This window comes from Platichthys flesus, chromosome 3 (genome assembly GCF_949316205.1).
Source record: "Platichthys flesus chromosome 3, fPlaFle2.1, whole genome shotgun sequence".
NCBI classification, from domain to species: Eukaryota; Metazoa; Chordata; class Actinopteri; order Pleuronectiformes; family Pleuronectidae; genus Platichthys; species Platichthys flesus.
The window spans coordinates 9980283-9997242 of record NC_084947.1 but is presented as its reverse complement, the minus strand read 5'-3'; the positions used below and the strand labels follow the sequence as shown (position 1 = coordinate 9997242).

The 16960-nt window shown below is 40.6% G+C and overlaps 1 protein-coding gene across 2 annotated transcripts; it reads right to left on the bottom strand.

Annotated features, from left to right (window-relative positions):
• Positions 1-1772: 1772 nt before the first annotated feature.
• pggt1b (protein geranylgeranyltransferase type I, beta subunit) lies at positions 1773-16572 on the bottom strand. 2 transcript variants are annotated; one of them, XM_062381805.1, is made up of 10 exons: positions 16438-16572; positions 15743-15861; positions 13450-13514; positions 13127-13278; positions 12746-12878; positions 11053-11098; positions 8507-8691; positions 7709-7817; positions 5598-5807; positions 1773-2555 (listed from the first exon to the last, which is right to left on the bottom strand). In XM_062381805.1, the coding sequence occupies exons 1-9, from the start codon at positions 16563-16565 to the stop codon at positions 5641-5643; spliced, it is 1104 nt and encodes a 367-aa protein (XP_062237789.1). In that variant the 5' UTR covers positions 16566-16572; the 3' UTR covers positions 1773-2555; positions 5598-5640. The 2 variants fall into 2 exon arrangements, with proteins under 2 accessions (XP_062237789.1, XP_062237788.1); XM_062381804.1 differs by having other exon boundaries at positions 1773-5807.
• Between the last annotated feature and the right edge of the window lie 388 nt (positions 16573-16960).

The window sequence follows — 16960 nt, the reverse complement described above, 5'->3', positions numbered from 1 at the left end:
TGTATTCTCGTGTGGTGAAAACAGCTCGATTGAAGAAACATTAAAACACCAGAGGAAGGAAACACAGCGCTCTGTTTCGTCTGGATTTGAGAAACACTGGAAATGGACAACGAACGTATAGCTGGAGTTTTTGGTGGGAGTGTAAGGTGACCTGTCTCTGGTGCCACACAGGTGTAAGCTGTCTGTTGAACCGGAGACTGTAGCCACACCCAGACTACAGCGGCAGCCGGCCGTCGAGGGAGCATCTCCAGACAATCTGGGTTTGGTTCTATTCACAGGGGACGGAAACACATTCTGAAACCTTAGTTTACTACTATAGTACAGCAGGATTACACAAAAGCTACTCAAATGATCTCCATGAAATTGTGTGGAAGGGTGTGGCATGACCCAGGGAAGAAGCCATAAAAATCTGGTTCCAGATAACTGGGTGGAACCAGGAAAAGTTTTTTTTACCTTTTTTTACATATTGAGATGGGGCGTTGGCCCTGGGTGGAAGTCAGCCAACGAGGTTATGTTTTCGTTTGTGTTTGTTATTTAGCAGGATTACGCAAAAAGTAGTGGACGGATCCCAGTGGAAACTTGTTGGATGGATGCTGTGTGGGTTAGGGAATTACAAGTCAATTTGGTGCAGCTTGATCTGAATTTAAGTGGCCAGTTGGGCCTTGGCACATAAATTGCTCTCTTAATTTGAAAAATGATGAAACCTGTGATCATGTGCGATTTGATTTTTTTTGTTGTATCACCTCCACATCCAGACTGGATTTCTGAGAGTCACTGCTCCACATTTGTCAGGATCGCATTTCCTCATCAGTGCCAACAGTGAAGTCTGTGCTCTGCTCTAACTCCCAGGTGACTCTCTGTGTTTGGATGGGAGTTCTGCAGCCAGTGAACCCCCCCTTTCCCCAGGGCTCTAAATTATGTGTTAGTCACTGACCTAACAAAGAAGAGGCAGAAAAAAAATGGTGTTTCTATAAGGCACAATTCATCCACGCTGCACAAATATGAGTGGCTGCTGTGGCAAATTATGGAAAAGGGTGACCAGTTGTTATGTGCAAAGTTAAAAATAGATCAGTTTTGAGTCATACAGCTTCACAGAGCCGAGAAAACATGAGAGCGAATGAGGAGTTGAGTCGTTTACGCAGATATTCAGTCGTCATGGGAGATCACACATTAACCAAATTAGCGATGACACGTTTTATTTTCCCCCTTAAGCAAGATGCCACAACTGCAAATAGAAAAAGCTAAAACCCAGTCTCAGGCTTAGAGAATTTAGAGCATGATGCAGGACGCACATGTGAGAGATGGATCTTTGGATTTTTGTCATATCCCATTTCCAATAAGATGTGATCACATGCATCCACCTCATTTGTATTTAATATTAATCAGAACAAAAAAAATACAAAGTCAATCATTTCCGAGCCGAGTCATTACTGCCACTCAAGATTAATGGTTGAGGATGACATAGGGTCCAGTGTGTTTAATCATGACTTCAAACATAATATTGGCTAAACAAAAGTTACATTTGATTCCTTTAACATCTACTTTATTCATTGATGACTCTTAAATGTTCCTGGTGACCAAAGGACCATTTATGAGGGGCAAGGTGTGTAAAACCATTTTATTGGAACTGTTGAGCACATTCATGATAAATGCACCTTAATCCGACCTGCACAGCCCTTAACTTTAAGTCTTTATACCAGAAGCAAATGTGAAATCTTTATGCACACATTGTAACTGACACACAAACAAACCCACTGACACCAAAACTACTGTAAAAGTTAGTTTGTGTTTTTATTCACCATAAATACATTATACACTGCCAAGCTAGAATCGTTATTACCATCCTCAAATTCAAAGCTGAAGAACTATCATTCATCACATACAAACGTTTTCATATCCAATTCCATTAACCACCTCACTGATTTCACTGTAAACATTTTCTTTTTTCACCTTGAGCACTTGCACAATAAAAGACACATATTTATACATGTACACGTTTATCTACACTGAATATTTCTACAAAGCATAGAAAAAATAAACTCCATTACATTTCTTCTTACATCATTTCTTCTTACATTATGTATATTAGTTGGTTAAGGAGCAAAGGTTCATGGTGGGCCACATGTGGCTCTCAGCTGCATCTCAATGAACTGAAACGATCTCTGCACTGCGGCCCCATGTAAAGCGCGGAGTGTCAGTCCACATGTTTTCATGCTCTGGGGCCGTGAGCATCGACTGCAGCGTGACGCAGCAAAAAAAGACGTAATACAACAACTGCTGAGATGCAGCCTTCCTCTGCGGTAAGTGGCAGATCCATCCATCCAATCTCTCAACCTTTTCAAAGTGGAGCAAGCATTTAAGGGTTCTGCCACAATGAATTCTTTCCATCTTCTGGAAATACACTATCGATCGGACATGGGAGAGATAGAGTGAGATTCTGGTAAAAACAACTTCTACCAGTCAGCTTTTCGTGCGTCTGTCTCAGTAAGTGGAGGTGGCACTTTGCAGAGTAGATGTTCCACTTCCTGAAGGTTTACAGTTCTCCTCCCTCCACCCTAAAGAGAACAAGTATTTTCAAGACGTTTCAAGAAACCTAGTGAAGCTCAATTTAAGTAAGTTTAAGATGCACATGTAGTGAAATCAGAAGTCAGAGGGCATTCAGCAGAGCAGAGACCCAGCATGATACTCCACGAGGCACATTTCAGAGTCAAGTCAGAGTGGTCTCGCACTGTGATTTGGCCGAGGACAGAACTCCGCTGAAGGAGATTGTACACGTAGTAAGAGTCACTTCAGAAGACACACGATTTCAATAGATCTGGCTCCACAGTGGCGGTGCAGGAGCAGCCGTTGTCTTTCAGTGCATTTGTTCATTCAGCACCACTCTTCAGATTTCAGACCTCTCACAACAAAGTATTGACAAAAACAACAGCATATTAAATCATGACTAGTTAAACAGCTAATCTTGTTGAACTTGTGTGTCAGAGGCTCAGTTCGGCAGCAGCACTGAAAGAAATATCTTACCGATCCCAGAGGGTAAAAGGTAATTTTGTGGTAAATAACAAAATGTCTGTAAAGAAATAAAGCCGCAGAGAAGTTGGCTTAATCCCCACAAGTAACTGCAGCAAAGCCTATTGGCGCCGGCAAAAGCCTAACTTAAAACAGTACAGTGATACAAGACGCAGTTGTTTCTGCACAAAACTGGGGTCTACTTAACACTGGAGGTTTGTTCTGGGGTTCAGGGAGGAGGAGATTCCAGCCTCCGACGGTTAACTCTCAATAATAGATGGATCAAATTATTTATTTATCCACTTCTCTGCTTTCCTCTGTTCACCCGGTCTGGTTTCCAAGTCTCAGGGGGAAAAAAAGAGGGCAACTTGGCGGCAAATGAGAAAAAGTGAGGTACAGCTGGATTTAAGATGGGGCAAAGAAAAGCACCAATGGAACAGTTTTTTTATTTCTGTCCCATGCTGCAGACAGGCCACTGTATTTCTGAGCTGCTGTGATATAGTCTCCTTCTCGCCCGTCGTGTCAGGGAGCAGGTGTTTGCTTTGTCAGGGTCTTATAATGAAAGCGTTTTTAGCTTCACTGGGCTCTGGAGGAATCTGTGTACCTGGTTTAATAAGAAGAGGAACTGGTTGAGCTCAGATTAGAGTTTAAGTGATCTAATTAAGATTCAAAGGTCATATGTATATATTTCAAAATTATCGATGGTAAATGTTTAACTCTAGCAGCAACATCTCGGATCGAAACAAATATCTCATCACATACAATCTATGGGTGTTGTGAAGCAAGTTAAATTGCTCTGTGAGATGAGAAAAAAACAATCCATTTAATCTACTGGTTGGTGCTCCTGATAATATTGAGGGAGATGCTTCGCCTGTAAATGTCCATTTTTAATACATATTTCACTGCTTCAGTAAATATTGCAGCCTGAAGACAGCAGATCCTTAAATGCCCTGCATGGTAGCTAGTAAACACTACATACACCGAGGGAGTGTCAGCTGTCTGCTAAGGACGCATTTACTCCTCCATGTCTTTATACAGGAAATAATTATTGGCTGCTATGTTAGTGTTTAAAATATTGTATATTTTATATGTATATATATATACACACAACCTTTAAAAAATATATTTCTCATATGTGGATCAGTTCAAAGGCTTGTATGAACTTAAATTTGGTTTCAAACCTGATGAGCATCTGTGGGAAGAATGGGTGGGGCTTCAGAGATGGGTGTCCAGTGGTGTATTGGACCTTGGTCAACAATTTAAAAGACGTTAAACCGATCTGTTGTCCTGACTCTTGGTGGCACATTCTGCTCATGCCCATTGTTCTCAGGTTTTGTTTGAATCCTTGTTGTTCTGAAAATAAAATGACTGCATCCCCAGTGCAGTTCAAAAGAACACATCTCCCCAAGTTACAACACCACTGCCTCATCTTTCCTACAATTGATTTCAGGGCAGCTCGTGCCTCGAGTATGGAAGCTGCTGAAGGAGCAGAGATCAGATCTGGAGTCAGGGGGATGTTGGGCTTTGGATCTGCTGCTAAAATTGACAGCTACCATCTTGTAGGAGAGGAGGGATTTTCCCCACTCCTAACTTAGTCCCTTACGGCCAAATCCATTTTTGTATTGCCTTTAGGAAATATTTGAACAATAAATTAGATTTTCTCCCCCGTAGCTAAATATACTTTAATCTTATTTTGAGGGGGTTTACATTTTTCCCTCCTCACTGCAGTCACAGATTTGACCTCAGATCTCTTGATCGCTGAGCAGAGCCTGAAGTGGGGAAACTGTAGGGCGCTGAAGAGAGAAACTCAGGAGAGTAAACCTGCCAGGCTGGTATCACCTTTGGGAGTGAACAGCTTAAGGGTTTTGGGAATTGAAGAGAAATGTAAGTATGGAGATGTTACAAGGGCGGGTGAAGACAAAAAAACACTTTACCTGTCTGGAGGACTGTGGCTTTTTCTTTTTGTATGAGATTGTAGGAACCTAAATCTAAATTTAAAGAATTCACTCCAGTATTACCACTGGGGTTTTACTGGTTTGTGAAGAAAAATTAAATTTGTCATGTAGAATATAAGGTCTTAATACATTAACAATCTATCTAGTGCATATTCACATTAAATCAGACCGCCCTGAACTACTAAAAAGATAATTTAGATGTTCCCTCCTGGGAAATACACTGACTTACAGGATACTCCTTTATGTCTATGAGAAGTGAATCAATTGTTAGTGGGAAGTTCACAGTAAACTGTGCTGTTGACCATGATGATGAGGATTAGGATCAGGAGACATTATAATCTAAAGACTTTTCAAAATTGAGGCATCTGGAATTTCTTTAAGTCTCCAATGGCTCTTATTGACTCTCTGGCACATATTTTAAATTCCCACAAACCACAATGAGCATTATCATTTATTACGGTCTACCAATAAAAACGCAGCAAAAAAGTGCAGCGTAGATTGGGTAACAGAAATGTTTATCCCCGAAGTTACAGCTGTGTAACCGGAGTGTCAAGCAAGCGAAGAATGCGGCCTCTCAGATCGAGCGGCCAAACATCTTGAAGACACGCAGCAAACGTCCAGTTGCCTTTGACTGACCGCTGTTAGCAGCTCCTGACTGAAGCTGCGGCTCGTCCTGCTGTCAGTGCTGTCTGCCACAGCTGCCTGTGCTGTCCCTCCATGTCTGCTGCAGCTGCTGGAGGTGCTGAAAGGCTCTCTGGGTGATGTTAAGAGCTGGATGGACCTTCCTCAGGCTGGGCTCTCCAATCAGAGACAGGCCACACAAGCCTAAGTAGGCATGGAGAGGGTCTGGCGGACGGGAAATGGAGAGAAAGAGGTAGAGAGGAAGGAACGGGGAGCATAGTGAGGGATGAAAGAGTGAAGTGAGAGAAAGGGGGGTGAAAAGGAAAAACTAGGTCAGAGATCTTAATATGTATCAGAGCGGAAACACCTGCATGTGACAGGTCCAGTGCATCCAGGATGATCAGTTATTACACAAACATGACTCGTCAGCTCACTTTCCATTACTGAATCAATAAAACAATAACCAGAATTTACATAATAAGACACCACTATGCAGAGGCACTGTTTTTGTTGTACTGCTCCTTTAAGTAGATTATAAATAATGCACATTTGTTGGCCCCTTCCTCCCCTGGGACCTGCGTAAAAGCCATACAGGCCAGTAAATGGGGCAGTAATTGAATTATAATGAAATAACAGATGATTGGACACAGATCTCAGAAACAATCAAAGAACCATTAGCTCCATCAATCCTGTTCCAGAAGGACTCAGACTCAAGGTTGAACATGTTTGGATAAATCTAAAGTAAAATGTGAGATTGTCATATATATATATTATTAGTTTTCAATTTGTATTATTATCATTTATTTATTTCTGCTGGGGAGAACATCTGGCTCTTTATTTTAGTTGCTAACTATGTCCTACTCCTGAGCAAGTCGTGAGTGGTGGTTGGACAAAGAGCAATAAACTGTACAAATCTCTATAAGGCTGAGTGAAGCTTCAGGTTCAGTTGAAATCCATGGGGGGAAATCCACTTTTGGTCATGATAACTGAACTGAGGCCTCACACATTTGTTAATCACAACAAATTAATTTTCAACACAAAAGATTTGCTTTCTAATAATTCTTAAACAATAATAGCAACGACAAGTTCTATTTATGTTTTGATTTGTGGTTCATCAGTTGGGAATTGTATGTATCAAGATGTTTTTATATTTATGAAGTCCTGGAAAAAGAGCTGTGGATCTGATTTTGGGAGTAAATCTAATCTATTCTGTGTCCACACTATAACAACTGCTCTTGTCAAAATAGATTTGACTATTTTTGGTCCAGATCCTCTTCACGAATACCCAGCACCTTCTTTTGTTCTGTGGTATTGTTACCTTTCTATCTTCATAGACCAGTTCCTGAGCATGACTCAGCTGTTTGAGTACAGACAAGTCCAATGTTATCTGTACCCATATTGTAGCAGAGTTCCTTTATCTCCTAAAACTCTTTTGTTGTGTATTAACGAGGCTTTTGTCAATGCAGCATCTGCTTCACCGCATTGTTTCCTCCCGACTATCTTCCCTGCCCTGTTCCTGTAACGCGAGGAGCTCGATCTCCTGTGTCCTCAGGCTGCCAATCCACAATCACCTCATCAATTACACATCACACGAACACACACACAAACATGGGCGCCATTGAAGTTTAGGGTTACCAGAGGTTTTCCATTCAAAGTCAAACTTTCAACACAACTCCACCCTGTCCTCTCTGCACCTGTGGAGAGCAGAGTGAAAACTGCTCATCTGACGCAGGAAGGAGACAAAGACACTGAAACTGCTCAGTTCCAAAGTGTTTTGTTCTTGATGCAAGTTCTTTGAAGCTACTGACAAATAAACAGCATCAATATGTTTCACAAAAATCTCCACATCGTCTTTTTGTGCTGTTTGTTGACACAAGTTGCACCTGCCACTCCACTCCTGTGGCTTTAACAGGGGTTTTAAAAAAAGTACATAGGATAAGCGTCACTCTTACTTTCACAGAAAACCCCCTACAGATACAATAACAGCAATTCATCCACAAAAGCACACGCATGACACGTAATTGTCTTTCTGTTAGTGTCTTCTTATTTGGATGTTCTCTGATGTTTGTGAGCATTTAGTGCAAGATGGTCCATAACCTTCCACATCTAAAAGTCAAATCATTTACCTGGATGGCTGTCGGGCCATTTGGCGAATCCCCCCACAAGCCGATCCTGCGTGGACAGGATGAAGCTCCTGTTCTTGTCAAAGTTTGTGTACTGGAACACATCTAACAGCTGGGACCACAGTGTGTGAGAGAAAAGGAAGGAAATGAGGGAGAATGAAAATCTAAGAGTGGGTAATCATTTTGAATCAATAGTTTCCACAAATTAAAATACATTTTAACTTTAAAGATGCAGAGCATGTTGAATTAGGGGGCAGACATCGCTACTGCAATCGAATGATCTTCATATTCTGCATCTACATACATACTAGTGATGTTAACCTTAATGTTTGCTATACTGAACTTTTGCTCTTTTGCAGGACAAATAATTTGTTTAGTGTGTGCATTTGTCCTTCTGGCACAGTTTTGACCCAGAAATTCACTGTTCCTGTGCGTACGAGTGTGTGTGTGTATATCCCTGGCTTACTCATAGCTGTTTAGCTCAGTTGTCTGGATCATGTGTGTGCATGTAAATACCCCTGGCATAGTTATGACCCAAATGCTGAAAGGTTTGTTCACAGGTTTTTTTGGAGTGTATTGGTGGAAGAGGATAAACTGAGTTTTGTGAATATATTTCTATCATCAAAAAATGCTGCATATTAATCAGTGTTCGTCAGCAGTTTTCTAAACCTCTCGCTTCTTCCATGAGAGAATTGTACAGAGGTGAAGAAAATCAGAGCTAAAACAATTAAATGAACTAAACGAGTTAACACATGCAAGAGCGCATCTCTGAATACGTCTGTCTGTTCCACCGCTCTGTACCTCTAGTGTAGCTCCCACCCAGAAGGAGTAGCATGTGTCTACAGGCTTGTTGGGACGACCGTGGAAGCCGCTCAGCTGCCTCATGATGCACCAGCGCCGGATCCTGTCCAGCTCCCGCTGACTCAGCGCCTCCTCCAAACGACCCATCAGACACAGAGTGGCTATGGCGCAGTACGTCCAGCCGCCTGGGGACACAAATAAGCAGGTGGATCACACACACTGCAGATGTGGATCGTGCACATCACAAATCAATCCAATTAAATGGAGCTGCTGATTTATGACAATGTATTAAAATCGGAAAAGCAGTTCCAGTTGTTTCATCCTGACATGTGTAGATGATAGACAACTAGATGATTACAGGGCGATGCAGTAATGCAGAGGGTGTGTCGGCATGTCGGCCCTGTGACTGCCAAAAACTTGATCACGTGCTGCTACTCACATACCAACTTTCCTGAGAAACAATGATCTTATTTTTCTTGTTAAATGTGGATTCGTGAGGAAAACGTCAGCTTTGGCTTCACAATAACTTTGGAGAGGTGTCTGTGGACTTTAATTTAAGTGAATCACCAGAATCTTAACGCAACATTTAAGAAACTTGTACGTTAAAGAAGCCGCTTCAACATTAGTTTGATGGTACATTGACCTGGCGTGGGGAGAATGATGCCTCTTTCATTCCCAGTCCCCGTCCTTAACATTTGTTCTTGCTCTATGTAACTTTGGTGAGTGGGTATGGTCTCCTGTCAGAACAGCGACTGGTGTGCTGAACTGTAATTCAGTTACAAAGACTTAAATAAACGATTCAAATACCAAAAAATCTCTACAAAGTTCGTTGCATTTGTGACAGCCTCCGTTTCAGTTCGCTGAGAGGGACTATGCAGTCAGAGCTAACCAAGAGATCGATAGGATTTTTTTTTCTCTACGTGTAAATCACTTGACACGGAGGCCAAAATAATGAATCAGCATATATGGTTGCAGTGGATCCTTTTTCTCAGTAAATTTACATAGTGTTGCATTACATTTTAAGTTAGGAACTGAAAGGTGTACGTCTTCATAGTGAAAGACACAAAAACATGATTGTGTTTGTTGATTGATGACAACCTGTTATCAGTACAGGCACAAGAAGCATCTATCCATCACCCGCTACAACCCAACCGTCAACTTCATATTTAACCCTAGCACTTCCACTCTGCCTGGCTGCTTATCTGCCTGTGTCCATGTGTGAGGGGTGAAAACAGACAAGACCTGTCTGTCTGTTTATTTGTTGGTTAGTTTTTTGTTTGTCCGCTAAATTCGGCAAAGTCTACAAAACAGATTTTGACCAAACTTGGTGAAAGGATTGGACGTGGGCCAAGAAATAACTCATTATAATGTTGGCACGAATCGGGGCAAAGGGACGGATCCAGGATTTTGTGAGATGGGGTGTTTTTGGACGATTTCAACAATTTCCCAGGGAATATTGCATGGATCTAGATAAAGAAAAAAAAAAGAAGTCTGGCACATTTATGGGACTGATATCGGCGAATGAGTGCAATTTGGTGCAACTTGGATTTTGCTGAAGACTTTCCTGTTTGCCACTGCCTGTTATTAAATCAAATGTTTATAAGTAATACTTTCACCATTCTATCTCATTTAATATTTTATGCTCTGTGTAACTTTTTTAATTTTTCTTTTTGTACCATCTTATGTTTCTGTTTCCACGGGAGAAGGACATACTGGGAATATGCAGTATAGGGAACAACCACTCTTAATGCATACACTCAGATTACGTTAATTTCTCATCCAGGCACCCAGTTAACACCAGGTTTTAGGTGATGAACTTCAGTCACTTTAACATTATTACCTAACAAATAACCTGTAACAATCTGTGCACATTTAAAGATCTTGAGATCTTGGTGCTTAAGAATCACATACAAGGGTGGATGGCTACTGATATGCAATCAGCCCACAGACTATGGTTACAGTAAAGAGCTGAGTCTCACTGAAGCCTTTAATCATAGACGTTGAATTTATCACAAAGAGGAAAATTAATAGCTGCACTAGGATCTGACTCAACTGAGCAGTTAGAATTTCATAGATTTACTGAACGAGCTCACAGTCAAAGTTAAAAGGAAACGCTCCCTTTACCCCGTCAAACAGGTCCTTCAAGCTGTGCTTTTTAAATGTGTGAGTGTATGTGAGATGGAGACTTTTGTGTCAGAAAAATAAGGTTCAATTTGAGCGGGCTGGGATTAAAGAGGACAAAGCATCTACAGAGATGGATTTTAATGGTTAATCCTTTAAACCAGTTACCTCACGTCAGCCACTTTCATGCCCTCTACCATGACACTGCTGACTCAGCGACAAACCTTGTGATTCGTTTTAACCTTTTAAAATTAAAAACTAAATCACTCTTTATACATGAGACTTTTAAATCTGTGCTCTCAGATGTGTTAATTTTTACTCTTACGGGTGAAACATACAATCCTGCTAATGTGCATGAAGGATTCACGTTCTTATCTCTGCAAGCTGTAACCATGTATAAACAATTAGAAAGTGACCAGACTCACCATGGGACTCTCTCCCGGCTCCCTGGCCAAACCCATTGTCATACGACTGTGGAGAGAACGAAGAAAAAAATCCAATTAGAAGAAAAAGTTAAATTCAAGTCACAACTGGATAAATCATGGATGCCATGGGGACTGGATACATTTTTTAAATAATATAACCTCATCCTGGGAATACAACGCAGATCTAAGGAGCCAGCCGACTCCTGCTTTAAAATGATGGGTAAGATGGTTCGAACAGAAGCCATAACTATCCACTGGTTTGTTTTCGAGTCTTTCCCCTCTCTCTCCCCACATTTCAAGCTTATGTCAACTGTTCTTTCGATAAAATAAAAGGTGAAAATGCCCATGAAAATGTCTAAAAAACCTATTGTTTAAAATACCACAGGATTTCATTTTATTTTTAAAGATTTCTATTCTAAAGCCAGATTTTCCATCATTCCCTGTTAAAAAGGATGTCGCACCTTGTTAAGCCCCAAGAGACAAATATGAATTTGGGAATACGGGCTATACAAATAAAATTTGCCTGATAATTTGTTAGAGTTCAGTCTTTGTTTAAGCTCACCTCATTAGGCATCCATTGAGCTCCACTCTTTCATCAGACTACAAAATGTTAAATGTGAAATAAGGGGTAATGGCTCCAGGAAGATTTTACTTGGAGGAGTAAGCTCTAAAAACGTATTTTGGTCGACACATGGGAACGTGGTTATTTCTGTTTCAAAAACCTTCAAAAGTTAAACACTTAAATTAGAACAACCATTTTTTCCTGGAAACAATGACAAGATTCTAAGTAATATCATGAGCACTGGTTCCTACAAAAATACACAAGCTGCACAACGGGTGGCAGTCGCTGGGGAAAAACTGAAGCCTTTTTCTGTCCATGTGTCAGGTCTGATCAGACTATAACTATAAGGTCAGTAAATGGACACTCTGATCCGTCCAAATGCAAGCGTGGCTCAAACTTTCCGACTGTGCCAGGTCTGCAAATGTGAAACCATCTGTATACTTATTTTCACCAGCAACTAACTCACTTTACCAAAGACATTTTAAAAACACCCACTAGTATGTGGCTTGTGGATGACAATAGTTTTCAGTTATGACTTACAGTTATATGCTAATTAATTAAAAGACCTTCCTATCTGTTTCTTAGTGTATGTGTGAAAACAGAACGAGGATATGTTGCATACACACCCATGCAAACGGCAAAGGAACTATGTAATTAAACACTCTTGTGTTAAATATAAAGCTCAAAAATAAGTTTAGTTAGTAGTTAGTAATCAGGAACTCTGCCCTGAAGAGTTGGGTTGTGCAAGATACTGAGATGATGAGCATGAAGACAACCTCAGCTTTCATGTGTCTAACCCACGTCTAATTAAAAAAACAAACACTGAGGCTTAAGTATGGGTTGAATTACACGTCATTTGACAATCTGACAAAAATATCACTTGAGTGCCACATCATTATCTTGCAGCTTGTTGCTCTTGCTTTCTGGTGCCGTGGATAAACCTCTGCCGCAGCTTTAAGATCGTGATGCACTGCTCAGCTTTTCTAGGCAGAGTGCCACCTCATGAAGGTGGGTGGCCAATTGTCCCAATTCCAGTGTAGAACCACTGCAGCTTTGACTGGTGCAGAAATAGAGGTGGTTTTCTAACGGGTGGCGCTCTTGGCATGGAAAATAATTATTAAATCAACTCACCAAACTTCCTCTGATGTACTCAATGGCCTTCTGAATATCCATGCCTGACCAGTCGTCCAGCATGTAACAGATACTGGCTGCACAGTAGATAAAGCGTATATCATTTTCACTTCCCTCTGGCACTGCGTAGAAACTGGAAGCAAGAAAGACACAATCACAAACCGACAGATAAACACAATAGTTAAACAATCATCAGGCAACTAACTGACTGTTTACACTCAGGATTTAAGTTGCATCAGATATAGTGTGTTTTTCTACCAGACATGATATACACCATGCCCACAATTCACACAACTACTGATGAACAACCTAAAGTGAGTTGATGTCATTCTAAATTAAGAGTGTTGGTGTTCATATCATATCTCTGGCATGTGTACCGACCTGCCGTCCTCCAGCTGCAGCGCTCTGAGACCAGCCAGACAGGCCTGTTTGTTAACACGGCTCAGGTCGTCTCCCAGTATTAGCAACGAGCAAAGCCCAGTGTAGGTCATAGCTACATGGCCACTGTCGTATGGATGGAGGACACCTGGACCCTGAAAAATATATCAAAATGTTTTATATTATTCTTACAAATTAGGAGGAAAGACTAAAATTAAAGAAGAAATTCCTTATTTGCAATCCTGTAACATTCACAGCCCTCTGTGGGGGAACAAAATATTCACACAACATCACCGTGGTTCATATTACAGCTGTTGGGATGGTACCTTAGTGCTGTAAGGAATTCCAATATGTGAGGATCCTCGAAACCCACAACGACTTAGGTTTGATTCTAGAAAGACAATAAGAGGAAAGGGATGATCACGAGAAACTGGAACATGAAAACAGCCATCTGTCTTCTTGTCTCACAAACTAGGTCTCATGCTGTTTTTACTGACCTTCAGAAGGTGGTACAAAGACATAGAACTTAATTATCTAGTAGCTCTGTATTAAGTCTTCTGCTGCCACCATGTGGCTGAAATAGGAACTACTCAAACAGCAGGATGCAATGTGTACAATGAGATGACACTGCAAACACAGCACAAACAACCCAGCACTCTTGTATACAATAAGTGTAATGGGAAATACAATTTCAACATATGACAAAGCATTGTAAGGTCAATATTGTGATAAGTGTCAAATAACCTATATTGCAGACTATGAGAGCTTCATTTGTACAATGTGTATGATCCACTACGAAGTGTTGTTAATGCTTTTGATCACGTTGATTTCAAAACATTTGAGATTATTGGTATTGACTGTAGAATATCCTTTTTTTATTTCAAAATCAAATATACGACAATTAACTTGAAATAAAAAGAAGACAGCAACAACAAGACAACTGTTAAAAGTCTCAACCTCATCCAACGACATCACACACACAAAGAAATATCAGGTGCCTCTGAAGCTGAGTTTTCACATCTAAAGACAAGAACCCAGCCAGACAACAGACATATGGCACCGGCAAAACTGAGACCCATCAAGCATGACTAGCCCACCATGATTTCTGTTGATGTCTTGAATAATTAACTAACTGGGCATCCAAACAGATGGCACAGAGTGGCTTGTTAGGAGACAGGAAAAATATTTAGTAATTAAATATTTAGACTCCAACTTTCCCTGATGAACAGAGGCCCAGTTGGAACCGGTTTGGTGGAGAGGACACCTGGAGCCTAATGTCTGCTTCAAAATCCAACCTGACGATAACAAATGCTTGGACAGAACTCATATTGGCAGTAACCTAATTCGCTGCCATCCAGCTCTACCCCCAACTGTGTCAACTTCTGTTTTACTTACACGCAGAACACTTTAAAGTTACTTTTTTTTGTATACACCTTAGACAACATAGAAACCACACCCATGAAAAACACACCCAAACCCAACCTGAGCCTAAACACATGCACTCACTCTACAACATGTCTCTCCTGAGTATATATCAAGTCATAGCAGCACATGACATGCACATATATTAGTGAAAGGAGATCCACCAAGGATAATGTCGTACATGAGACAAAATCTGAGACAGAAAAATCCAGTCCACACATCCATACAATGCTGTCAAATTACAAGTTAATACCCAAACACTTCTTCTTGGCGATTTAAGTTGTTCAATTGCAATTTCTCCATTTTGATGAAAAACACAAGCTCAAGCAACCACTTTCTAAAGCACAGTGGATTTAGTTTCTTTCATTCTTTAAGAAAATGTTGTTCTTTTATAATACCCATCAAAAGAGCTGTCTGAATATATATAGGGAGTGTTAAAGAGTAATTTGTTAGGTTTCTCTTGATTTGACCATTCACATACCACTCGCCCAATTAAGCTCCCTACCCAGGAAATGACAAACTGTGTGTGCCAGAGTTTGTGCGCCAAGTGTGATCATTAGACCGACACCCATTGCTATTTCCATGCTTTTTTCAATAATGCCAATTTTAATTCCTCACATTTTTGTTATGGCAGCGATTCTTTCTTATCTTCTGAAGTCTGTCTAAAAAAACAATATCAGGATTTCATTTTCCATAGACCATGTCAGAAAAATCCCCAATCCATGATTATGTTATTGATGCAGCTCCCTCGAGGCCTTGACAGCGCTCGTATTTGCAGCAAGGGAATTGTTATTAAAGTTGACAGGCTTCAAATGTTTTCCAAAAGGGTTAGGGTTAGCCTAACCCTGTGTTTTTAGGAAAGGTATAGCAGAGGCTAAATTAGACACCAGATATGCCAATTTCATTAACATATCTGTACGGATATGTATGCATGAGTGCAATTGGATGCAAATACAAATAATAGTCTGGATCCAGGAAATTCAAATGTGGTTTCATTATACTGAAACCACATTCTAAAAGATTCTTGCATCCCATTTACTCATGATGTAGTTAGCAGCTTCCAACCTTTTACTGCTTCTGGTTCATGTCTTTCTTATTGGCCATGAACACTTGTGGTGCAAACATCTTTATAGGCAAATGTTGAACTCAGCAAATTTAATGGTCATGTTTGGAATAGTGAGAAGTTCTGAGACTTACGATCCTCTGCGGGTAAAACCTGAAGAGAGTAGATCCATTCAATTATGAGCTTCCTGTCGATCACATCGAGGGCATCCAGCACGTCCAGACCAGACAGGGCAAAGAATATGATAGTTAACCTGGAGAGAAGACAGAGAGCAATCATATAGATTGTTTATTTCATAGTGATGGAGCTGAAGTAAACATGGCTGCAGTGTCAGAGCTGTGCAACACAGCAGAGTCAATGTAAACAATGTCACATCGGACAAGTGGATGATGAATCACGATTCAAAACCATCTTTAGAGTTACATTAACCTGAGTAAGTAAGTGTTAGCTGCTAGTGGAGGTCAGTGGGTGGGGGCAGCTGAGCTAACAGGAGTTAGCTTAAGTTTACAAATGAATAACTAGACAAACCAAACCGTCCTTTTAGCTTTAAGATACATTTTAATAACCTTAATTATCATGTTAATATAAAACAACCATTGCTACGTTTCATAGGACGCCGTGTACCCCCCGAACACCAGAGTTTCCTGTTTTCCTCTAGTCGCGCTGTAGTAACTTCACCACCCTGACTGCTGTTAGCTAGCACGCAAAGCTAAGGTAGCACTGGCCTCCATCCATTCATATGAGAGCCGCAGCTAGCTCGGATGCTAATCAAGTTCCCCAACAACCCATATGGAAACCAGAGCCTCGTTCATCATTCCAGTCAACTCGCCTGGTCGTTTCCAGCGAGGCGTATCTCTCCGGCAACACCTGCAGTGTTCTCTGAAAGAAGCGGACATGTCGGTCCCGTAAAAAGTCTATTTGCTCAAATTCTTCACACTGGCTCTCCTCCTCCGCCATCTTTGTATCCGCACCTATGAGGAACCTGTTCCGGTACGATGGCTTTTCAAAATAAAATCTGACAGTAGCGTAAAGTGCAGAGATTCCTAATGAAACATTATTATTCATTATTAAAGAAGTGCTGATAAACGCTGTTTAAATCATCTGTCATTAGAAGAGGTCCAGCATTATCACCTAATAAAAATGTAAATGGAACAATAAGGAAAATGTACTTTAAAAAGTTTGTGTTATAATAAACTATAATACAATATGGATAGATTGTTTGATTGTTTGGTTTGTAGCAATAAAAAACATTACTTGTACCCACAAACAAAACCCAGTACCCCCAATAACACAGTGTCAATATTATTATATTTAAATAATAAACATATTTCGAAATAAATGTAAATGATTTT